The 25,437-nt window shown below is 44.9% G+C and overlaps 2 protein-coding genes across 3 annotated transcripts in view; one reads left to right on the forward strand and one right to left on the reverse strand.

Moving 5' to 3' along the window:
* The window catches only part of nme7 (NME/NM23 family member 7), a 22,822-nt gene extending 12,711 nt beyond the window's left edge, over positions 1–10,111 (forward strand). Inside the window, exons 8-12 of the mRNA XM_034530003.1 lie at positions 66–130; positions 5,763–5,831; positions 5,911–6,012; positions 9,553–9,660; positions 9,812–10,111. Coding sequence (XP_034385894.1) covers positions 66–130; positions 5,763–5,831; positions 5,911–6,012; positions 9,553–9,660; positions 9,812–9,844 — 377 coding nt within the window. The 3' untranslated portion in view covers positions 9,845–10,111. The remainder of the gene's footprint in view (positions 1–65; positions 131–5,762; positions 5,832–5,910; positions 6,013–9,552; positions 9,661–9,811) is intronic.
* On the reverse strand, positions 9,869–20,648 carry atp1b1a (ATPase Na+/K+ transporting subunit beta 1a). Of its 2 annotated transcripts, XR_004609340.1 has the most exons (7): positions 20,289–20,643; positions 18,384–18,512; positions 11,427–11,582; positions 11,160–11,344; positions 10,893–10,976; positions 10,397–10,793; positions 9,869–10,237 (listed from the first exon to the last, which is right to left on the reverse strand). XR_004609340.1 is itself a non-coding variant. In XM_034530004.1 (6 exons), the coding sequence occupies exons 1-6, from the start codon at positions 20,377–20,379 to the stop codon at positions 10,536–10,538; spliced, it is 903 nt and encodes a 300-aa protein (XP_034385895.1). In that variant the 5' UTR covers positions 20,380–20,648; the 3' UTR covers positions 9,869–10,535. The 2 variants fall into 2 exon arrangements, 1 of the variants encoding a protein (XP_034385895.1); XM_034530004.1 differs by having other exon boundaries at positions 9,869–10,793; positions 20,289–20,648.
* Between the last annotated feature and the right edge of the window lie 4,789 nt (positions 20,649–25,437).

Here is a 25,437-nt window from a genome sequence, read left to right on the forward strand (position 1 = left end):
ATGATGAAGATGATGTCATACAGATGAGAACAAATGAAGAAGAGTTGATTGTTTGTGTTTCACAGGTCTGACCGGGAAGATCCTGAACTCCATCTCAGCGGCCGGATTCCAGATCTCAGCGCTCCAGATGGTAAAACTGTGCGCCTCATGTCCCCAGTATGTCCCCAGTATGTCCCCAGTATGTCCACAGCACGTCCCCAGTATGTCCCCAGTATGTCCACAGCACGTCCCCAGTATGTTCCCAGTACGTCCCAGTGTGTCCCCAGTGCGTCCCCAGTGCGTCCCCAGTGCGTCCCCAGTGCGTCCCAAGTACGTCCCCAGTGCGTCCTCAGTGTGTCCCCAGTACGTCCCCAGTATGTCCCCAGCACATCCCCAGTACGTCCCCAGTGCGTCCCCAGTGTGTCCCAGTGCGTCCCCAGTGTGTCCTCAGTGTGTCCACAGCACGTCCCCAGTGCGTCCCCAGTAAGTCCCCAGAATGTCCCCAGTGTGTCCCCAGTAAGTCCCCAGCACGACCCAGCGTGTCCCAAGTGCGTCCCCAGTGTGTCCCCAGCACGTCCCCAGTGTGTCCCCAGCACGTCCCCAGTACGTCCCCAGTATGTCCCCAGTATGTCCCCAGTGTGTCCCCAGTATGTGCCCAGTGTGTCCCCAGTATGTGCCCAGTGTGTCCCCAGTATGTCCCCAGTGTGTCCCCAGTACGTCCCCAGTATGTCCCCAGTTTGTGCCCAGTATGTCCCCAGTGTGTCCCCAGTATGTCCCAGTGTGTCCCCAGTATGTCCCCAGTGTGTCCCCAGTGTGTCCCCAGTATGTCCCAGTATGTCCCAGTGTGTCCCCAGTATGTCCCCAGTATGTCCCAGTGTGTCCCCAGTGTGTCCCCAGTATGTCCCAGTGTGTCCCCAGTGTGTCCCCAGTATGTCCCCAGTATGTCCCAGTGTGTCCCCAGTGTGTCCCCAGTATGTCCCCAGTGTGTCCCCAGTGTGTCCCCAGTATGTCCCCAGTATGTCCCAGTGTGTCCCCAGTGTGTCCCCAGTATGTCCCAGTGTGTCCCCAGTATGTGCCCAGTATTGACCAGCTGACCTCAATGCTGAGCCGCTGCACACTGTGACCTCTGTCTCTCTGCACATTGGGGGCCGCGGGGCACAAACCAATCAATCAGGGATCCATGTATGGTGTGGTGCATCATGGGAATAACACAAAAGTAGAGGGACAAGCCATGCAGAGGAGAAGAGCTTCATCTTTCACTTTAATGTGCTTGTTTACGTATTATTATTTGTACAACTTGTTTCATGAATATTGATTTAGTTTGGATTAACTCTTTATAGGATCTCATATATCATCTCATCTTATATCTCATCTAATATCTCATCTACATCCATCCATCCATTTTCAGCCCCTTAGTCCGGGGTCGGGTCAGGTGACCCAGACTTCCCTCTCACCCGCAAACATTCGCCAGCTCATTCTGGGGGATCCTGAGGCGTTCCCAGGCCAGCTGTGAGATATAATCCCTCCAGCATGTTCTGGGTCTTCCCTGGGGTCTCCTCCCAGATGGACGTGCTTGGAAAACCTCTAATGGGAGGAGTTCAAGAAGCATCCTGATTAGATGCACGAACCAGCCCCCCTACAGAGGGAACTCATCTCCTTACCCTATCTCTAAGCTGAGCCCGGTCCCCTATAAAGGAAACTCATCTCCTTACCCTATCTCTAAGACTGAGCCCGGTCCCCTATAGAGGGAACTCATCTCCTTACCCTATCTCTAAGACTGAGCCCGGTCCCCTATAGAGGGAACTCATCTCCTTACCCTATCTATAAGACTGAGCCCGGTCCCCTACAGAGGAAACTCATCTCCTTACCCTATCTCTAAGCTGAGCCTGGTCCCCTACAGAGGAAACTCATCTCCTTACCCTATCTCTAAGCTGAGCCCGGTCCCCTATAGAAGGAACTCATCTCCTTACCCTATCTCTAAGACTGAGCCCGGTCCCCTATAGACGAAACTCATCTCCTTACCCTATCTCTAAGACTGAGCCCGGTCCCCTATAGAAGAAACTCATCTCCTTACCCTATCTCTAAGGCTGAGCCCGGTCCCCTATAGAAGAAACTCATCTCCTTACCCTATCTCTAAGACTGAGCCCGGTCCCCTATAGAAGAAACTCATCTCCTTACCCTATCTCTAAGGCTGAGCCCGGTCCCCTATAGAGGAAACTCATCTCCTTACCCTATCTCTAAGGCTGAGCCCGGTCCCCTATAGAAGAAACTCATCTCCTTACCCTATCTCTAAGGCTGAGCCCGGTCCCCTATAGAAGAAACTCATCTCCTTACCCTATCTCTAAGACTGAGCCCGGTCCCCTATAGAGGGAACTCATCTCCTTACCCTATCTATAAGACTGAGCCCGGTCCCCTATAGAGGGAATTCATCTCCTTACCCTATCTCTAAGGCTGAGCCCGGTCCCCTATAGAGGAAACTCATCTCCTTACCCTATCTCTAAGGCTGAGCCGGGTCCCCTATAGAAGAAACTCATCTCCTTACCCTATCTCTAAGGCTGAGCCCGGTCCCCTATAGAAGAAACTCATCTCCTTACCCTATCTCTAAGACTGAGCCCGGTCCCCTATAGAGGGAACTCATCTCCTTACCCTATCTATAAGACTGAGCCCGGTCCCCTACAGAGGGAATTCATCTCCTTACCCTATCTCTAAGCTGAGCCCGGTCCCCTACAGAGGAAACTCATCTCCTTACCCTATCTCTAAGCTGAGCCCGGTCCCCTATAGAAGGAACTCATCTCCTTACCCTATCTCTAAGACTGAGCCCGGTCCCCTATAGAAGAAACTCATCTCCTTACCCTATCTCTAAGACTGAGCCCGGTCCCCTATAGAAGAAACTCATCTCCTTACCCTATCTCTAAGGCTGAGCCCGGTCCCCTATAGAAGAAACTCATCTCCTTACCCTATCTCTAAGACTGAGCCCGGTCCCCTATAGAAGAAACTCATCTCCTTACCCTATCTCTAAGGCTGAGCCCGGTCCCCTATAGAGGGAACTCATCTCCTTACCCTATCTCTAAGGCTGAGCCCGGTCCCCTATAGAGGAAACTCATCTCCTTACCCTATCTCTAAGACTGAGCCCGGTCCCCTATAGAGGGAACTCATCTCCTTACCCTATCTCTAAGACTGAGCCCTGTCCCCTATAGAAGAAACTCATCTCCTTACCCTATCTCTAAGGCTGAGCCCGGTCCCCTATAGAAGAAACTCATCTCCTTACCCTATCTCTAAGGCTGAGCCCGGTCCCCTATAGAGGAAACTCATCTCCTTACCCTATCTCTAAGCTGAGCCCGGTCCCCTACAGAGGAAACTCATCTCCTTACCCTATCTCTAAGGCTGAGCCCGGTCCCCTATAGAAGAAACTCATCTCCTTACCCTATCTCTAAGCTGAGCCCGGTCCCCTATAGAGGGAACTCATCTCCTTACCCTATCTATAAGACTGAGCCCGGTCCCCTATAGAAGAAACTCATCTCCTTACCCTATCTCTAAGGCTGAGCCCGGTCCCCTATAGAGGGAACTCATCTCCTTACCCTATCTCTAAGCTGAGCCCGGTCCCCTACAGAGGAAACTCATCTCCTTACCCTATCTCTAAGGCTGAGCCCGGTCCCCTATAGAGGAAACTCATCTCCTTACCCTATCTCTAAGCTGAGCCCGGTCCCCTACAGAGGAAACTCATCTCCTTACCCTATCTCTAAGGCTGAGCCCGGTCCCCTATAGAAGAAACTCATCTCCTTACCCTATCTCTAAGCTGAGCCCGGTCCCCTATAGAGGGAACTCATCTCCTTACCCTATCTCTAAGGCTGAGCCCGGTCCCCTATAGAAGAAACTCATCTCCTTACCCTATCTCTAAGACTGAGCCCGGTCCCCTACAGAGGAAATTCATCTCCTTACCCTATCTCTAAGCTGAACCTGGTCCCCTACAGAGGAAACTCATCTCCTTACCCTATCTCTAAGCTGAGCCCGGTCCCCTACAGAGGAAACTCATCTCCTTACCCTATCTCTAAGCTGAGCCCGGTCCCCTACAGAGGAAACTCATCTCCTTACCCTATCTGAGCCCTACAGACAAAACTAATTTTGGCCGCTTGTATCCGAGTCCTCGTTCTTTCGATCCACCGGAGTTTGTGACCATCGGTGAGGGTCAGAACGTAGACCAACCAGTAAATTGAGAGCTGCTCCTTCCGGCTCAGTTCACTCTTCACCGATCCGCCTGTCGACTCTCGCTCCACCTTACCCTCACTGGTGAACAAGACCCCGAGATATTTGAACTTCTTCGCTTGAGGTAGGCACTCCGTCCCCACCTGGAGGGATCAATCCACCGGTTTCCTTCAGAGCACCATGGCCTCAGATTTGGAGGTGCTGACTCTCATCCCCGCCGTTTCACATTCGGCTTCAAAACGCCCCAGTGAATGCCGGAGGTCACGGTTCGAGTAAGCCAACAGGACCATATCTGCAAACAGCAGAGAGGCGATCCTGAGACCCTCAAACCTGACCTTCTCCACCCCCCGGCTGCGCCTAGATATCCTGTCCATGAAAACTACGAAGAGGACCGGTGAGAAAGGGCATCCCTAACGGAGGCCAACACCCACCAGGAACATGTCTGACTTAATGCAGAGAATACGAACACAGGTGTACAGAGACCGGATATCCCGTTGCACCAAGTCTGGCACCCCATACGCCTGCAGCACCCACCACAAAAACCCCAGAGGGACCCGGTCGAAAGCCTTCTCCAAGTCCACAAAGCACATGTAGACTGGTTGGGCAAACTCCCAGGACACCTCCAGTAGTCTTGCGAGGGTAAAGAGCTGGTCCACAGTTCCACGATCGGGACAGAATCCGCACTGCTGGTCTTGAATCTGTGGTTCGACCAACGGTCGGAGCCTCCCTTACAGCACCCTGGCACAAGCTTTCCCCGGGAGGCTGAGTAGTGTGATACCACGATAGCTCGAGCACACTCTCCGGTCCCCCTTTTAGTATGTTGGCCGAGTTTAGGAGTTCCTCAAAGTGCTCTTTCCACCGCCCGACAATGTCCCCCGTCCGAGTCAGCATATATCTCATCTTATATCTCATCTTATATCTCATCTTATCTCATATCTTATATCTCATCTTATCTTATATCTCATCTTATCTCATATCTTATATCTCATCTTATCTTATATCTCATCTTATCTCATATCTTATATCTCATCTTATATCTCATCTTATCTCATATCTTATATCTCATCTTATCTTATATCTCATCTTATCTTATATCTCATCTTATATCTCATCTTATATCTCATCTTATCTCATATCTTATATCTCATCTTATCTCATATCTTATATCTCATCTTATCTTATATCTCATCTTATCTTATATCTCATCTTATATCTCATCTTATCTCATATCTTATATCTCATCTTATCTTATATCTCATCTTATATCTTATATCTCATCTTATATCTCATATCTTATATCTCATATCTTATATTATATCTCATCTTATATCTCATCTTATATCTCATCTTATATCTTATATCTCATATCTTATATCTCATCTTATATCTCATATCTTATCTCATATCTTATATTATATCTCATCTTATATATCATCTTATATCTCATCTTATCTTATATCTCATCTTATATCTTATATCTCATATCTTATATCTCATCTTATATCTCATATCTTATCTCATATCTTATATCTCATCTTATCTCATATCTTATATCTCATATCTTATATCTCATCTCCCAGTTCAACGTGGACCGGGCCAACGCAGAGGAGTTCTACGAGGTTTACAAAGGCGTCGTCACAGAGTACCCCGTGAGTACACGCGGTTCCGCTGTTCCTCTGGTTCTCCGTCTGGGGAGATGTTCATGTTATTGGGTTCCTCTCCCTGCAGACAATGGTGACGGAGCTGTGCTCTGGACCCTCCATGGTCCTGGAGATCCACGGAACCGACGTCGCTCAGTCCTTCAGGGGGTTCTGTGGCCCCGCCGATCCAGTGAGTCAGACAATATGTTCAATTATTCATCTTCCTGCATCATGTATTCAAACATATAATACACTTTATTTCTTTTCACTAAATTAAATAAAATAAAAAAAGAGCCAACTGGTTATTATTATTAGTACTATTAATGATATTAAAATCACAGCAGCGGCTGCATTCTTTTCTCCTAAACGACATCTTGTGGGTCTGGTTCAGAGTGTTTTTTCTGCTCGTTAAAGAGGGTTCCGTTATTTATTGTTGTATTTCTGTTTCATCATTAAGGCTCACACTATGCCAGCCTCTGATTGGTTCAAAGTTGATCACATGAAAAGTAAAACACACAAATATGTGTGTGTGTACCTGCGTCTGTGCACCAGTGCTGGGCGTGATGTGAACTCTAATGAAACTCACACCTTCAGTCCCTCTAAAGTTCATTAGTGGCTCATGACTTTCAAAGATCAGTTTCTCCTTATATTTATTTACTATATGTATTAGTAGTAATCAGAATGAGTATTAGTATTCAGTATTTAGTAATCATCAGGTATAGTATTATTTGGTAGCAGTATTCAGTATGAGTAGTAGTATCAATATTCAGTAGCACTTATATTACATTACATTACATGTCATTTAGCTGACGCTTTTATCCAAAGCGACTTACAACCATGATACATTCATACACAGTAGAACAGCTACAGGGAACAATGCAGGGTTAAGTGTCTTGATCAAGGACACATGGACTAGGGCGGGGATTGAACCACCAACCCCCTGATTGAAAGACAGACCAGCTAACCACTGACCCACAGAAACTTCTTCTCTTCTTCTGTATGGACGGCATGTGATCAGCAGCTTCCCCGCCCATTAGTGGACATCAGACTCATTACAATCACATGATGGTCACATGATGGTCACATGAAGGTCACATGATGGTCACATGATGGTCACATGAAGGTCACATGATGGTCACATGATAGTCACATGATGGTCACATGAAGGTCACATGATAGTCACATGATGGTCACATGAAGGTCACATGATGGTCACATGATGGTCACATGAAGGTCACATGAAGGTCACATAAAGGTCACATGATGGTCACATGATGGTCACGTGAAGGTCACATGAAGGTCACATGATGGTCACATGAAGGTCACATGAAGGTCACATGATGGTCACATGAAGGTCACATGAAGGTCACATAAAGGTCACATGAAGGTCACATGATGGTCACATGAAGGTCACATGATGGTCACATGATGGTCACATAAAGGTCACATGATGGTCACATGATGGTCACATGATAGTCACATGATGGTCACATGAAGGTCACATGATAGTCACATGATGGTCACATGAAGGTCACATGATGGTCACATGATGGTCACATGATGGTCACATGATAGTCACATGAAGGTCACATGATAGTCACATGATGGTCACATGAAGGTCACATGATGGTCACATGATGGTCACATGATGGTCACATGAAGGTCACATGATGGTCACATGATGGTCACATGAAGGTCACATGAAGGTCACATGATGGTCACATGAAGGTCACATGATGGTCACATGATGGTCACATGAAGGTCACATGAAGGTCACATGATGGTCACATGAAGGTCACATGAAGGTCACATGATGGTCACATGATGGTCACATGAAGGTCACATGAAGGTCACATAATGGTCACATGATGGTCACATAAAGGTCACATGAAGGTCACATGAAGGTCACATAAAGGTCACATGATGGTCACATGATGGTCACATAAAGGTCACATGATGGTCACATAAAGGTCACATGATGGTCACATAAAGGTCACATGATGGTCACATGAAGGTCACATGAAGGTCACATGATGGTCACATAAAGGTCACATGATGGTCACATGAAGGTCACATGATGGTCACATGATGGTCACATGAAGGTCACATGAAGGTCACATGATGGTCACATAAAGGTCACATGATGGTCACATAAAGGTCACATAAAGGTCACATGATGGTCACATAAAGGTCACATGATGGTCACATGATGGTCACATGATGGTCACATGATGGTCACATAAAGGTCACATGATGGTCACATGATGGTCACATAAAGGTCACATGAAGGTCACATGATGGTCACATGATGGTCACATAAAGGTCACATGATGGTCACATGATGGTCACATAAAGGTCACATGATGGTCACATAAAGGTCACATGAAGGTCACATGATGGTCACATGAAGGTCACATGATGGTCACATGAAGGTCACATGATGGTCACATGATGGTCACATGAAGGTCACATAAAGGTCACATGATGGTCACATAAAGGTCACATGAAGGTCACATGATGGTCACATGAAGGTCACATGATGGTCACATGAAGGTCACATGATGGTCACATGATGGTCACATGAAGGTCACATAAAGGTCACATGATGGTCACATAAAGGTCACATGATGGTCACATGATGGTCACATAAAGGTCACATGATGGTCACATGAAGGTCACATGAAGGTCACATGATGGTCACATGAAGGTCACATAAAGGTCACATGATGGTCACATGAAGGTCACATGATGGTCACATGATGGTCACATGAAGGTCACATAAAGGTCACATGATGGTCACATAAAGGTCACATGAAGGTCACATGAAGGTCACATGATGGTCACATGATGGTCACATAAAGGTCACATGATGGTCACATAACGGTCACATGAAGGTCACATAAAGGTCACATGATGGTCACATGAAGGTCACATGATGGTCACATGATGGTCACATAAAGGTCACATGAAGGTCACATAAAGGTCACATGAAGGTCACATGATGGTCACATGAAGGTCACATGATGGTCACATGAAGGTCACATAAAGGTCACATAAAGGTCACATGAAGGTCACATGAAGGTCACATGATGGTCACATAAAGGTCACATGATGGTCACATGAAGGTCACATGATGGTCACATGAAGGTCACATGATGGTCACATAAAGGTCACATGATGGTCACATGATGTTCTCGTATTTAGTTACGGAGAGAGAAGGATCACGTCTCTTTATCCGTAGAACACTACATGTTCTAAAGCGGTTCCCTCAGAGTAAATGAATTATTCACGTGGTCTGACGGGGACCAGAGACCAGGAGAACCCGGTCTGACCTTGAGGGTCAGATACTCCACATAAATCTAGAGTATTTACTGTCACTTCCTGTCTGCGGGTCACATGACCAGCTGCTGAGTCGTCGCCTCCACTGAACATTTCATCAGGTTCACTTCCATATTCATGGAACCGAGCTGGAGGAAGTACTCATACCACACGGAGAAGTACTGAAAACCATTATTCCAGTTTGAGTATAATCAGGAAATAGATAAAGTATTAAAAAGTATTCAAATGTAAACAGAAGTGTTTAAAAAAAGAGAAATAAACGAGGAAATAACATGTGAAAACATTAGCTGTCAATCAACTAATCGATGTGTTCTCTTCATCTGTACACAAACTCAAGCTCAGTTCTAGTAGTACAAGTACTCGAATAAATGTACTTCTACTCCCCCAACAGGAAGTGTGCCGCCACCTGCGGCCGACCTCCCTGCGAGCGCTGTACGGCAGAGACAAGGTGAAGAACGCCGTCCACTGCACCGACCTGCCGGAGGACGGGCTGCTGGAGGTGAGCAGGCCCCGCCCACACGGGTCTCATGACTCGGCTCTGAATTAGAAACAAAGCTTTGTTCTGCAGGAAGTGGGTCGCTGACAAGCGGCTCCTTGTTACCACGGGGACGGGGTCTCAAGGTCACTAACAAGGTTGCGTGTCCCCACAGGTTCAGTACTTCTTCAGGATTCTGGACGCGTGACAAGACAGGAAGCGGCCAGACGGGTGACTCATGTTTGTTTATTGTTTCAGCCTTATGCAGATTAAATAAAGGGTTGATCTTCACATTGAACACACGACTACACGTCATTACACGGAAACGGCCTCTGATGCTTCACCTGTTTTTAAACTTTAGTTTTTTGGTTTTTGATTCATACAGACACTTTGAACAAAATGTACAACTGCATAAATATAAAATTATTCCACCATGAAAATGGTTAAAACATTCAATAGTGAGTTTGTCTCCATGGAGACGACCCACAAAAGCTCTACGCTACCAGAGAAGAAGAAACAGACGGAGTCAGAGTACCATGCTAGTATTCAGTTAGCACATCGACACACACACACACACACACACACACACACACACACACACCTTGGACCACTGAAGCACAGATCACAGCAGGACTACAGGGGGAGGAGCTACAGGTCAGTAGTGAGTTACAGTAATAGATGATGAACACTCATGTACAGCAGAATAAATATTTGCTATTGCTACTCTTGTTTTACATCCTAACCCTGGACACACACATACACACACACACACACACACACACACACACAGAGAAGCTAGTGTAAAGCACACAGATGAAGGTCCTGTATATCATGAATGTTCAAAGACTAGTGGTGTTTATCTCTTTATTCTCTACATTGTGTGAGGTCACAGTGAGAGGTCACGAGGTGATGGTGAACTTCACGTCGAAGCGGCCCTGGTAGCGGTCCTTCTCGCTGTAGCCGATGTTGGCGCCGTAGGCCTTGCACTCGATGCGGAGCTCCTGGTCCCGGGTCAGGTTGGTGAACTGGATGGCCACCAGCGGCTGCAGGTACTGGGGCTGCAGCAGCTTGCCGTAGTACGGGTAGTACTGCAGGGGGAAGCCCTCGCCCAGGCCGAAGTACTTGATCTCTCCGATCTTGTCCACGTCCTCGTCCCTCTGAAACACCACGGGGGGGGGGGGGGGGGGGGGGGGGTTAGAGTCACGCCCCCTCACCTTTAGGAACCACAGAACCTGAGACCAGAAGCTCAGACCTACCTTGTTCTTGCAGAAGATGGGGATCAGGTTGGGCTGAGATCTGGTCTGCAGAGGATCAGGTAGAGTCTGGTTGTTAGCCGGAGCCTGAAACCAGAGACAGAGGTCACGTGACGCAGTAGCAGAACAACGTGTGGTATTAATAACTGGAGGGGGAGGAGTCAATGTTCATCTGAATCCATATCAGCTTCATATTACCCACAATGCAAACTAAACGGCGGCAGCAGCTAAGGTAACATTTTGCTTGGTTGCCGTGGCGACGAGGCCTACCTTAGGTCTGAAGTTGACGACGCGGTTGAGCTTGACGATGATGCACGGCTTCCCGTCCTTGAAGCCGTAGTGGGGGTCGCTCTCTCCGGAGCAGCCGGCGAGCAGCGAGCGGTGGAAGCGGCACGCCTTCCTCTGGCCCTGGTCGCTGTCCAGGCTGCCGCGGTCCGTGTAGGACATGGGGGAGTCTGCAAGAGACACAGGACCCGGGTCACGGGAGGACTCGTGGGACCGGCACGGATCGGGGATCAATACGCGGCTCATACTCACCGCCGCAGTCTTCAAACTTCATCTGGTCGGCCTGGCGCAGCTCGTCGTACTTAGCCAGGAAATTCTCCACGGTTTCCGTGTACTTCATGTAGGACCCCGGGTCGGAGAGGCTGAAGGAGATCTCTGACTTCAGGGAGCGAGGCGTGTGAGACAGCCCTGTGAGGGGGTGTATAAATACACATAAATATATATATATAGACAGACCTGGAACATGAGGCGTGTGTATAAATACACATAAATATATATATACATAAATACACACTCTGTGTTCTTTAGTAATGTACGGTTCCCTTTCCTAAAGAACAGGTCCATGTCATTTCTATCTCTACGTGGTCGCGTTAACACTCCTCCTCCGCTCTCGGTATCGTGCACAGACAGGTGAGCACAGACAGGTGAGCACAGACAGGTGAGCACAGACAGGTGAGCACAAACAGGTGAGCACACTCCCACCAGCCGGCAGAGAGCGTCCAACATCACGTGAAAAGCAAACCATCTGCGTGGTGGAGAGGGACAAGTCGCTCTCCTGCAGGTAGAACCCAGAGTCGCTCTCCTGCAGGTAGAACCCAGAGTCGCTCTCCTGCAGGTAGAACCCAGAGTCGCTCTCCTGCAGGTAGAACCCAGAGTAGCTCTCCTGCAGGTAGAACCCAGAGTCGCTCTCCTGCAGGTAGAACCCAGAGTAGCTCTCCTGCAGGTAGAACCCAGAGTAGCTCTCCTGCAGGTAGAACCCAGAGTAGCTCTCCTGCAGGTAGAACCCAGAGTCGCTCTCCTGCAGGTAGAACCCAGAGTAGCTCTCCTGCAGGTAGAACCCAGAGTAGCTCTCCTGCAGGTAGAACCCAGAGTCGCTCTCCTGCAGGTAGAACCCGGAGTCGCTCTCCTGCAGGTAGAACCCGGAGTAGCTCTCCTGCAGGTAGAACCCAGAGTCGCTCTCCTGCAGGTAGAACCCAGAGTCGCTCTCCTGCAGGTAGAACCCGGAGTCGCTCTCCTGCAGGTAGAACCCAGAGTCGCTCTCCTGCAGGTAGAACCCAGAGTCGCTCTCCTGCAGGTAGAACCCGGAGTCGCTCTCCTGCAGGTAGAACCCAGAGTCGCTCTCCTGCAGGTAGAACCCGGAGTAGCTCTCCTGCAGGTAGAACCCAGAGTCGCTCTCCTGCAGGTAGAACCCAGAGTCGCTCTCCTGCAGGTAGAACCCGGAGTAGCTCTCCTGCAGGTAGAACCCAGAGTCGCTCTCCTGCAGGTAGAACCCGGAGTCGCTCTCCTGCAGGTAGAACCCGGAGTAGCTCTCCTGCAGGTAGAACCCGGAGTCGCTCTCCTGCAGGTAGAACCCGGAGTAGCTCTCCTGCAGGTAGAACCCGGAGTAGCTCTCCTAATGAGCCAAAGTGCCCCCCCCCCCCCCGATCTCGGTAAGTAAGTAAATACATGCATTAATTAATAGATAGATACAACACGGTACATTTCTTCTTGGTTTTATGAATGTTCTGTAGAGAACACATTCTCTATGTACTGTGTTGTATCATCTGTTAATTGATGCATGTATTTACGTACAGGACACAGCTGGACACAGGGGGCTGGTGTACCCACCAGTGGTCCCGGTCAGCAGGGTAAACTTCTCCACCATGAACCATGATAAGGTCATATCATCATTATTATGACACAATGGGATGTGCTGCTGCCTACAGTTCATGTGTCTGCAGGTCAACACAAACATCTCAATGTGCTCTGGAAATGTTCTTTCAAAACCCGAAGAACACACTGCAGTGACAAAACGTGCACTTTGTAGTCATTAAAAGAAATGAACACCATGTTTCCTTGAAGTGTTTGTGTCGGTCGGTGGGCCCCCCCTGAAGCTGTAAACCTAGGGGGAACACTGGTCTATATATATAAATATATTTATTATATAAATATATATATATATATAGACACCTGGAAACATGACGTATTTATACTGTATATATAGTGTTTTAATAGCCATAACAACAGGGACAACACACACACGTATATAGATAAATAAGTGTATATATATATCCACACACCCACACACATATATATATATATATATACACAGTGTTTTAATGATAAGAAAAGTAATTCAACTAGTGATTGTCAGAGTGTTTTTAATAGTAAAGTAAATGGAGTTGCCACACACACACACAGTGAGTTAGTGCCCTCAGTACTTTTCCACCGGCGTGGGGCTGGAGGCCTCATGAGGCGTGGCGTGAACAACCTTTTTTCCCAGCAGTCTCTCTGTTTGTTACTGTAGTTGTGAGCGTGTTGTTGTGGAGCAGACGCCAGGCCTGAGAGCCCCCCCTCCCCCCTCCTCCCCTCTCACAATGGAAACTTTTAGCCTCAGAGTGAGAGCGGCTGAGCAGCCAGTACGCCCTGTTTCTTTATCAGGCCTCTACTCTACTGCGTTCTATTGTCATCTACTCTACTGCGTTCTATTGTCATCTACTCTACCGTGTTCTATTGTCATCTACTCTACTGCGTTCTATTGTCATCTACTCTACTGCGTTCTATTGTCATCTACTCTACTGCGTTCTATTGTCATCTACTCTACCGTGTTCTATTGTCATCTACTCTACTGCGTTCTATTGTCCTCTACTCTACTGTGTTCTATTGTCATCTACTCTACTGTGTTCTATTGTCATCTACTCTACTGCGTTCTATTGTCATCTACTCTACGGTGTTCTATTGTCATCTACTCTACCGTGTTCTATTGTCATCTACTCTACGGTGTTCTATTGTCATCTACTCTACGGTGTTCTATTGTCATCTACTCTACCGTGTTCTATTGTCATCTACTCTACTGCGTTCTATTGTCATCTACTCTACGGTGTTCTATTGTCATCTACTCTACGGTGTTCTATTGTCATCTACTCTACGGTGTTCTATTGTCATCTACTCTACCGTGTTCTATTGTCCTCTACTCTACTGCGTTCTATTGTCATCTACTCTACGGTGTTCTATTGTCCTCTACTCTACTGGGTTATATTGTCCTCTACTCTACCGTGTTCTATTGTCATCTACTCTACGGTGTTATATTGTCATCTACTCTACCGTGTTCTATTGTCATCTACTCTACCGTGTTCTATTGTCATCTACTCTACTGTGTTCTATTGTCCTCTACTCTACCGTGTTCTATTGTCATCTACTCTACGGTGTTCTATTGTCCTCTACTCTACTGTGTTATATTGTCATCTACTCTACTGTATTCTACTCTACTGTGTTATATTGTCCTCTACTCTACTGTGTTATATTGTCCTCTACTCTACTGTATTCTGCTCTATTGTGTTATATTGTCATATACTCTACTGTGTTCTATTGTCCTATCCTCTACTGTGTTATATTATAATATACTCTACTGTTCTGTACTCTACTGTCATCTACTATACTGTGTTATATTGCCCTCTACTCTAAGGTGTTCTATTGTCCTCTATTCTACTGTCTCCTCATCTATTCTCATCTACTGTCTCCTCATCTATTCTCATGTAGTCTCCTCATCTATTCTCCTCATCTATTGTCTCCTTATCTATTCTCATCTACTGTCTCCTCATCTATTCTCATCTACTGTCTCCTCATCTATTCTCATGTAGTCTCCTCATTTATTATCATCTACTGTCTCCTGATCTATTCTCATGTACTGTCTCCTCATCTATTCTCATCTACTGTCTCCTGATCTATTCTCATCTACTGTCTCCTCATCTATTGTCTCCTTATCTATTCTCATGTACTGTCTCCTCATCTATTGTCTCCTTATCTATTCTCATCTACTGTCTCCTCATCTATTCTCATGTACTGTCTCCTCATCTATTCTCATCTACTGTCTCCTGATCTATTTTCATCTACTGTCTCCTGATCTATTCTCATCTACTGTCTCCTCATCTATTTCCATCTACTGTCTCATGATCTATTCTCATCTACTGTCTCCTGATCTATTTTCATCTACTGTCTCCTGATCTATTCTCATCTACTGTCTCCTCATCTATTCTCATCTATTGTCTCCTCATCTATTCTCATCTACTGTCTCCTGATCTATTTTCATCTACTGTCTCCTGATCTATTCTCATCTACTGTCTCCTCATCTATTTCCATCTACTGTCTCATGATCTATTCTCATCTACTGTCTCCTGATCTATTTTCATCTACTGTCTCCTGATCTATTCTCATCTACTGTCTCCTCATCTATTCTCATCTATTGTCTCCTCATCTATTCTCATCTACTGTCTCCTGATCTATTCTCATCTACTGTCTCCTCATCTATTCTCATCTACTGTCTCCTGATCTATTCTCATCTACTGTCTCCTCATCTATTCTCATCTACTGTCTCCTGATCTATTCTCATCTACTGTCTCCTCATCTATTCTCATCTACTGTCTCCTGATCTATTCTCATCTATTGTCTCCTCATCTATTCTCATGTACTGTCTCCTGATCTATTCTCATCTACTGTCTCCTCATCTACTGTCTCCTTATCTATTCTCATGTACTGTCTCCTCATCTATTCTCATGTAGTCTCCTCATCTATTCTCCTCATCTATTGTCTCCTTATCTATTCTCATCTACTGTCTCCTCATCTATTCTCATCTACTGTCTCCTCATCTATTCTCATGTAGTCTCCTCATCTATTCTCATCTACTGTCTCCTGATCTATTTTCATCTACTGTCTCCTGATCTATTCTCATCTACTGTCTCCTCATCTATTTCCATCTACTGTCTCATGATCTATTCTCATCTACTGTCTCCTGATCTATTTTCATCTACTGTCTCCTGATCTATTCTCATCTACTGTCTCCTCATCTATTGTCTCCTCATCTATTCTCATCTACTGTCTCCTGATCTATTTTCATCTACTGTCTCCTGATCTATTCTCATCTACTGTCTCCTCATCTATTTCCATCTACTGTCTCATGATCTATTCTCATCTACTGTCTCCTGATCTATTTTCATCTACTGTCTCCTGATCTATTCTCATCTACTGTCTCCTCATCTATTCTCATCTATTGTCTCCTCATCTATTCTCATCTACTGTCTCCTGATCTATTCTCATCTATTGTCTCCTGATCTATTCTCATCTATTGTCTCCTCATCTATTCTCATGTACTGTCTCCTGATCTATTCTCATCTACTGTCTCCTCATCTACTGTCTCCTTATCTATTCTCATGTACTGTCTCCTCATCTATTCTCATGTAGTCTCCTCATCTATTCTCCTCATCTATTGTCTCCTTATCTATTCTCATCTACTGTCTCCTCATCTATTCTCATCTACTGTCTCCTCATCTATTCTCATGTAGTCTCCTCATTTATTCTCATCTACTGTCTCCTGATCTATTCTCATGTACTGTCTCCTCATCTATTCTCATCTACTGTCTCCTCATCTATTCTCATCTACTGTCTCCTGATCTATTCTCATCTACTGTCTCCTCATCTATTGTCTCCTTATCTATTCTCATGTACTGTCTCCTCATCTATTGTCTCCTTATCTATTCTCATCTACTGTCTCCTCATCTATTCTCATGTACTGTCTCCTGATCTATTCTCATCTACTGTCTCCTCATCTATTGTCTCCTTATCTATTCTCATCTACTGTCTCCTCATCTATTCTCATCTACTGTCTCCTGATCTATTCTCATGTACTGTCTCCTGATCTATTCTCATCTACTGTCTCCTCATCTATTCTCATCTACTGTCTCCTGATCTATTCTCATCTACTGTCTCCTGATCTATTCTCATCTATTGTCTCCTGATCTATTCTCATGTACTGTCTCCTGATCTATTGTCTCCTTATCTATTCTCATCTACTGTCTCCTCATCTATTGTCTCCTGATCTATTCTCATGTACTGTCTCCTGATCTATTCTCATCTACTGTCTCCTCATCTATTCTCATCTATTGTCTCCTCATCTATTCTCATCTGTCTCCTGATCTATTCTCATCTACTGTCTCCTGATCTATTCTCATCTACTGTCTCCTGATCTATTCTCATCTATTGTCTCCTGATCTATTCTCATCTACTGTCTCCTGATCTATTCTCATCTACTGTCTCCTCATCTATTCTCATCTACTGTCTCCTGATCTATTCTCATCTATTGTCTCCTGATCTATTCTCATCTACTGTCTCCTGATCTATTCTCATCTACTGTCTCCTGATCTATTCTCATCTACTGTCTCCTGATCTATTCTCATCTACTGTCTCCTCATCTATTCTCATCTGTCTCCTCATCTATTCTCATCTACTGTCTCCTCATCTATTCTCATCTATTGTCTCCTCATCTATTCTCATCTGTCTCCTCATCTATTCTCATCTACTGTCTCCTGATCTATTCTCATCTACTGTCTCCTGATCTATTCTCATGTACTGTCTCCTCATCTATTCTCATCTACTGTCTCCTGATCTATTCTCATCTACTGTCTCCTGATCTATTCTCATCTACTGTCTCCTGATCTATTCTCATGTACTGTCTCCTCATCTATTCTCATCTACTGTCTCCTGATCTATTCTCATCTACTGTCTCCTGATCTATTCTCATGTACTGTCTCCTCATCTATTCTCATCTACTGTCTCCTGATCTATTCTCATCTACTGTCTCCTGATCTATTCTCATCTACTGTCTCCTGATCTATTCTCATCTACTGTCTCCTGATCTATTCTCATCTACTGTCTCCTGATCTATTCTCATGTACTGTCCTCTAAGACCCATATTCAACATGTGCTGTGAAACAAGAGGCCAAGCTCTTTCCCAGTGAGACATTATTTACAGATTAGGATTGTCCTGCAGAAAAACAAGCTTAGAGGTCTGAGCTGAGACCAGGTCCTTCTAGAGACCAACACGAGAGTCCACAATCACAAGGGGGAGGGGTTGGCCCCGAGGGGGACAAAGACTGGCCGAGTGCAGCGAAGGACAAAATGGCTGAAGCTGACCTGAGGTCAGAAGGACAGTACCAGAGAGGCAGCCCGGGGTCTTACCTGGGGGGGCCACCCTGTCCTGGTAGGTGGGCTTGTAGTTGCTGAGAGTGAGCAGCAGGGCCTGGATGGTCCCGATGAAGATCCCCGCCAGGCACCCGTAGAAGATCACGTAGAACAGGAAGATCTTCACTGTGGAGACAAGGGGGGGTTATTGACGAGGCTACAACGGTCAGAGGGGGTTTAAAGTCTCTGGGAAGTCACCACGCGGTGAACTGCACTCTGGGAAGTCACCACGCGGTGAACTGCACTCTGGGAAGTCACGAGGGAATGAGGTCTAAACCTCCATGTTGTTGTAAAATAGGGGGGGGGGGGTTATAACCGTTGTTATTTCCTTGTTTGTTAGCTGCCACCGTTGTTGTGGCAGCGTCGCAAAAACGTCTTCCCAGTTTCAAGTCCAAAGCCGCCCGTGTGAAACCAGTTTGGTGGGTCCAAAACCGGTTGTCCTCTATGTAGCACGCCACAGGTAGATTGTCTGGCTTCCTGTGTGACTCACCTGTTGAGGGGGGAAGGACGACACCCACTGAACGCATCACGTGCAGCGCTTCAGAATAACCATTAAGAGAAGTATTGCTCAGGAACCAGCGTTCTGGGTCCTGGGTGCAGGTGGACCAGGTGCGAGACGTTGATGAAGATAGAACCTAGACATGTAAATCCCCCCCCCCCCCCCAGACTGCTGCCGCAGAGCAGCACATCCACAGTGGTGGAGGAGACACCTGTCTGCCCTCAGCTCCTCCATTTACAAACAACAGACACCTTCACTTGATTCAGCAACTCAGGGAAAGCAACCTGTTGCTTTTCCTGAGCAACATCGTCGCTCTCTTTTTAGTTGGTGCGACACATCATCTACCCCCCCCCGACACACACACACACACACACACACACAGCATTTAGTAGGTGCAGTACAAGTACACGAGGGGAAGAAGTATTACTACACTAATCACATCTTTTCCTCAGCTCCTGCAAGTTTGCCATGAACCTTAAACCGTGTTGCCATGGAGACACGTGAGCCACCGAGATGTCGGTCACATAACGGAACCGTTTATTTATGAACATATTGATTAATAATAACAACAATAGTGCATTACTTAAAGTATCTCCCCTGATGGAAGCAGAGCGGAGAAACTGACAAACAGTAGCCGGCCATCGTGCCGATTCTTTCGGGGAGGGGGAGGGGGAGGAGAGGGGGGGCTCTGGAGACATGTGAGTCGTGATCAGCTCGGCACAGTGTTACCGGCCCCGGTAACCGGGCAGTGGTTTAATCCTATAGACGGGTTACAGAGCTTACACCGGTGCTGTTTAACAGGCTGAGCGCGTGATCTAGTTAAAAAGCCCTTTAAGTACCGGACCCGGGTCTCAGGATCCGGGTCCGTTAATCCGGGCTTTAAACATGAAACCCCAAAGGGAGCTCGGTACTTTTTTGGGGGGGGGGGGCATGTCCTCGGGTCGTCCCTCTGGTTGTCTCTCCGGGGAGGCTGCAGACACAGAGACACGTAACTTTCCCCGGTGTGGCCCGGAGAGAGCGCCCCGGCCCTCACCGGTCCGTCCTTCAGCGTGACCTTTTCATCGAAGGACGTGTATTAACGCCTCCAGCCGGGCGACGCCTCGGTAACACTTCCTCGAACTGGGTGCGAACCAGTTAACCCGTTAAACCCAGTTTGACTCCAGCTAGAAACACTCAAAGTGCGTTAAACACGAGCGGACACGTGACTCGAAACCAGGAATAAAAGACAGAAAGCGCGTCGTGTCTTCGCGGAAGGCCACGTGGTTTAACGGTTTTAACGGGTTTAGCCTCCGTTGCACGGCGGAGTCACGACGTCTAACAGGTGTTCCGTGTGTTCTCTCTCCTCCATCTTCTTTCCTCCACTTTCAAACCGCCATGAGAGGAACAAGAAGGACTTCACTTACACCAACTGATGCCCGTTCGTCCCAGAAACTCCTTCTTCTCCGAGTTCCACACGAACGTCCTCCAGCCGTCGCTGTCCTTGTTGGCCGACATGTCCGTAGTTTATATATAATGTGTGTGTGTGTGTCCTGATTTAACGGCTCCGGTACTCCGCGTTGCTCCGGTAGAACCAAACGGCTGTTATGTGTCGGGACTCCGCCCGCGCGCTCCTGTAATAAGTTACCCCCTCCGAGGGTGGGGGCTAGAGGGAGGGGGGCCAGAGGGAGGGGCTAGAGGGAGGGGGGCCAGAGGGAGGGGCTAGAGGGAGGGGGGCCAGAGGGGGCCGCGCGCAGCAAATCACGACCCGACTCTGCGCTCTGCGTAAGAGGGAAGACGAGGGGGGGGGGGGGGGGGGGGGAGGGGCACAAAATGGCCAACAGTTCCCACCGAATGTTTTTAAATGATGCCGGTGATGATGCACCCGCTGCGGCCTCAGGGCTCCCAACTGTTGACTCTCACACATACTGTGGTCCTTATGTGGACACCTGGCACACTACTTACCTTCATCACGAGTTAACCAACTACTACTACTGTTATAGCCCTATGTTAACTAACTACTACTACTGTTATAGCCCTATGTTAACTAACTACTACTACTGTTATAGCCCTATGTTAACTAACTACTACTACTGTTATAGCCCTATGTTAACTAACTACTACTACTGTTATAGCCCTATGTTAACTAACTACTACTACTGTTATAGCCCTATGTTAACTAACTACTACTACTGTTATAGCCCTATGTTAACTAACTACTACTACTGTTATAGCCCTATGTTAACCAACTACTACTACTGTTATAGCCCTATGTTAACTAACTACTACTACTGTTATAGCCCTATGTTAACTAACTACTACTACTGTTATAGCCCTATGTTAACTAACTACTACTACTGTTATAGCCCTATGTTAACCAACTACTACTACTGTTATAGCCCTATGTTAACCAACTACTACTACTGTTATAGCCCTATGTTAACCAACTACTACTACTGTTATAGCCCTATGTTAACTAACTACTACTACTGTTATAGCCCTATGTTAACTAACTACTACTACTGTTATAGCCCTATGTTAACCAACTACTACTACTGTTATAGCCCTATGTTAACCAACTACTACTACTGTTATAGCCCTATGTTAACTAACTACTACTACTGTTATAGCCCTATGTTAACTAACTACTACTACTGTTATAGCCCTATGTTAACCAACTACTACTACTGTTATAGCCCTATGTTAACTAACTACTACTACTGTTATAGCCCTATGTTAACCAACTACTACTACTGTTATAGCCCTATGTTAACCAACTACTACTACTGTTATAGCCCTATGTTAACCAACTACTACTACTGTTATAGCCCTATGTTAACTAACTACTACTACTGTTATAGCCCTATGTTAACTAACTACCACTACTGTTATAGCCCTATGTTAACTAACTACTACTACTATTATAGCCCTATGTTAACTAACTACTACTACTGTTATAGCCCTATGTTAACTAACTACCACTACTGTTATAGCCCTATGTTAACTAACTACCACTACTATTATAGCCCTATGTTAACTAACTACTACTACTATTATAGCCCTATGTTAACTAACTACCACTACTGTTATAGCCCTATGTTAACTAACTACTACTACTGTTATAGCCCTATGTTAACCAACTACTACTACTGTTATAGCCCTATGTTAACCAACTACTACTACTGTTATAGCCCTATGTTAACTAACTACTACTACTGTTATAGCCCTATCTTAACTAACTACTACAGACGGTTATCCACAACCACTACTGTTATAGCCCTATGTTAACTAACTACTACTACTGTTATAGCCCTATGTTAACCAACTACTACTACTGTTATAGCCCTATGTTAACTAACTACCACTACTGTTATAGCCCTATGTTAACTAACTACTACTACTGTTATAGCCCTATGTTAACTAACTACTACTACTGTTATAGCCCTATGTTAACTAACTACTACTACTATTATAGCCCTATGTTAACTAACTACTACTACTGTTATAGCCCTATGTTAACTAACTACCACTACTGTTATAGCCCTATGTTAACTAACTACTACTACTGTTATAGCCCTATGTTAACTAACTACTACTACTATTATAGCCCTATGTTAACTAACTACCACTACTGTTATAGCCCTATGTTAACTAACTACTACAGACGGTTATCCACAACCTTTAACTAACTACTACTACTGTTATAGCCCTATGTTAACTAACTACTACTACTACTGTTATAGCCCTATGTTAACTAACTACTACTACTATTATAGCCCTATGTTAACTAACTACCACTACTGTTATAGCCCTATCTTAACTAACTACTACAGACGGTTATCCACAACCTTTAACTAACTACCACTACTGTTATAGCCCTATGTTAACTAACTACTACAGACGGTTATCCACAACCTTTAACTAACTACTACTACTGTTATAGCCCTATGTTAACTAACTACTACAGACGGTTATCCACAACCTTTAACTAACTACCACTACTGTTATAGCCCTATGTTAACTAACTACTACAGACGGTTATCCACAACCTTTAACGAACTACTACTACTGTTATAGCCCTATGTTAACTAACTACTACTACTGTTATAGCCCTATGTTAACTAACTACTACAGCCGGTTATCCACAACCTTTAACGAACTACTACTACTGTTATAGCCCTATGTTAACTAACTACTACTACTGTTATAGCCCTATGTTAACTAACTACTACAGACGGTTATCCACAACCTTTAACTAACTACTACTACTTCTATAACCCTATGTTAACTAACTACTACTACTGTTATAGCCCTATGTTAACTAACTACTACAGCCGGTTATCCACAACCTTTAACTAACTACTACTACTGTTATAGCCCTATGTTAACTAACTACTACAGACGGTTATCCACAACCTTTAACTAACTACCACTACTGTTATAGCCCTATCTTAACTAACTACTACAGACGTTTATTCACGACTTTTAGCTAATTAACTATTACAACCGGTTATCCACTACTTTGAGCTAATTAACTGTTAAAACCCGTTAACCATGACTTTTAGCTAATTAACTATTACAACCGGTTATCCACAACTTTTAACTAACTTCTTCTATTGTTATAGATTAGCCTTCTTTTAGCTAATTAACTATTGCAAACGGTTATCCACGACTATTAGATAACTACTTCTACTGTTATAGATTATCTTTCTTTAACTAGCTAACTATTTCTACTGGTCATCCATTTGCCTCCTTTTAACTGTTTATCCACAACATTTAGCAACTATTTCAACTGTTTCCATTCCTTTTAGCTCGATATTTTAACAGTTAATGCATTAGCTTTCTTCAAGCTAACTGTTTCTACTGGTTATCTATTATTTTTAGCTAACTACTTCTCCAAGTTAGCCATCTCCTACTGTTAGCTAAATATTTCAACCGTTTACATTACTTTTAGCTAACTTTTTTCGTTTATCCATTAGCCTACTTTCACATTTGTTCAACCATTTATCAGTTAAATGGTTGAAGAAATGTGATACAGTTAATACAGTTAGCTAACTATTTCAACCGATCCATTACTTTTAGCTCACTGGAAAGTTGACCAAACCTCCGGGGATACCAGTAGCCAGGTTGGGAATCACTGTCTTCATCTAACAGTTGGTTATTTCCTTCTTCACAAACAGCCCCAAAGTACTTAAGTTAAGTTCTAAAGGAACCCTGTCAGGTCATATTGTTTAGTTTATTAACTGGATCCCCATTAGCTGACGCCTTAGCGGCCACTAATCTTCCTAGGGGCCACAGAAAGGACAAAATGTAATACATACAGACATGCAAAACATGACGTGAAACAAACAGTTAACAAATAGTACAAACAGAATAATAAAAAGTAATTTATACAAAGAAAGATCAGATGACTACAAAAGTGATGGAAAATGTCAAGTAGTTAATGTCAAGTGGTGGATGCCCCGAAGTCATATTGTTGAATGTCAGCTAGCTACTTTCAGCCATGACGGTGGGTTGGAGAACAAAGGGAGATGTTTGGAGATGAGATATTAATGTCTCAGAAAACCGACTTGCCCTCAAATTGAACGTGTAGGCTAGTATAGTATCAGCAGGCTGTAAGCTCGAGGTGATTTCAACTTATTGATCCAGAGAAACATTCATTGAACCTTTGACCTGTAGGGAAAACACTAGCTGGGAACATAAAACCACGTGAAAGGACTCTTAAATGGGTCCTTTTGAGAGGATACTAAACTGGTGAACATTAAAACATGATGACCGACTTTATTGAGGAAGAGGAACAGTATTCATGAAATAAGTATAATAATAATTATAATAATAATATAACAGTAAAATAAGAGGCCACTTTTAAGGCATTGATTTCACTTCTTTCTAAAAAGATGAATCATGATGTTTTGTTTACATGTCCACACCATGATAGATACCTATTTAATGACCTGTAAATATTAAGGCAGCTGGGAATTAATTTAACATGAAGGTGGAATTCAACCAACACGAAGGTCGACAGAATTCTCAAAGAAAAAAATATTTTTTTGTTTAATCAGGAAAATCCTGATTTGTTGTGATCAGTAGTTCATATTGAGTTGTTTCCTCCACTGGGTGAAGAGTTCTGTGGTGTAAATGATTATTAAACTGTTGATCAAGTCAGGAATTGAAATACAGGCATTATCAGTTATGCATATACAGTATATAATAGAAATATAGAAATGTTTTTCATTTCATTTGAGCAGAAGTTACTTTAAATGACATGTTGTGCATTTCTGCGTCATTCTCCAGAAGGGTTGTATTAATATATTTCACTTGAATGAAGTGTATGCAGACAGAATCCTTGTGTCTGGCTCAGTATCGGTTCTAAAGTAACGGATTAGAATGAAACCGGCCGAAAGCAGCTATTGTTATAGGAAAGCAGCCGTTCCTCTGAGTCTCTGGGCGGGTTCACGCCTTCCAGGCGCTCGTGTTTATTTATGTTTTCAGTTGGAGGCACAACTCACGAGACGTTTCTTTCCTCTGCTCCTTCGCGACTGTGTCAATAGAGTTAAGATAAGATAAGAAAATCCT

Source organism: Cyclopterus lumpus, chromosome 4 (genome assembly GCF_009769545.1).
Source record: "Cyclopterus lumpus isolate fCycLum1 chromosome 4, fCycLum1.pri, whole genome shotgun sequence".
Classification (NCBI taxonomy): Eukaryota; Metazoa; Chordata; class Actinopteri; order Perciformes; family Cyclopteridae; genus Cyclopterus; species Cyclopterus lumpus.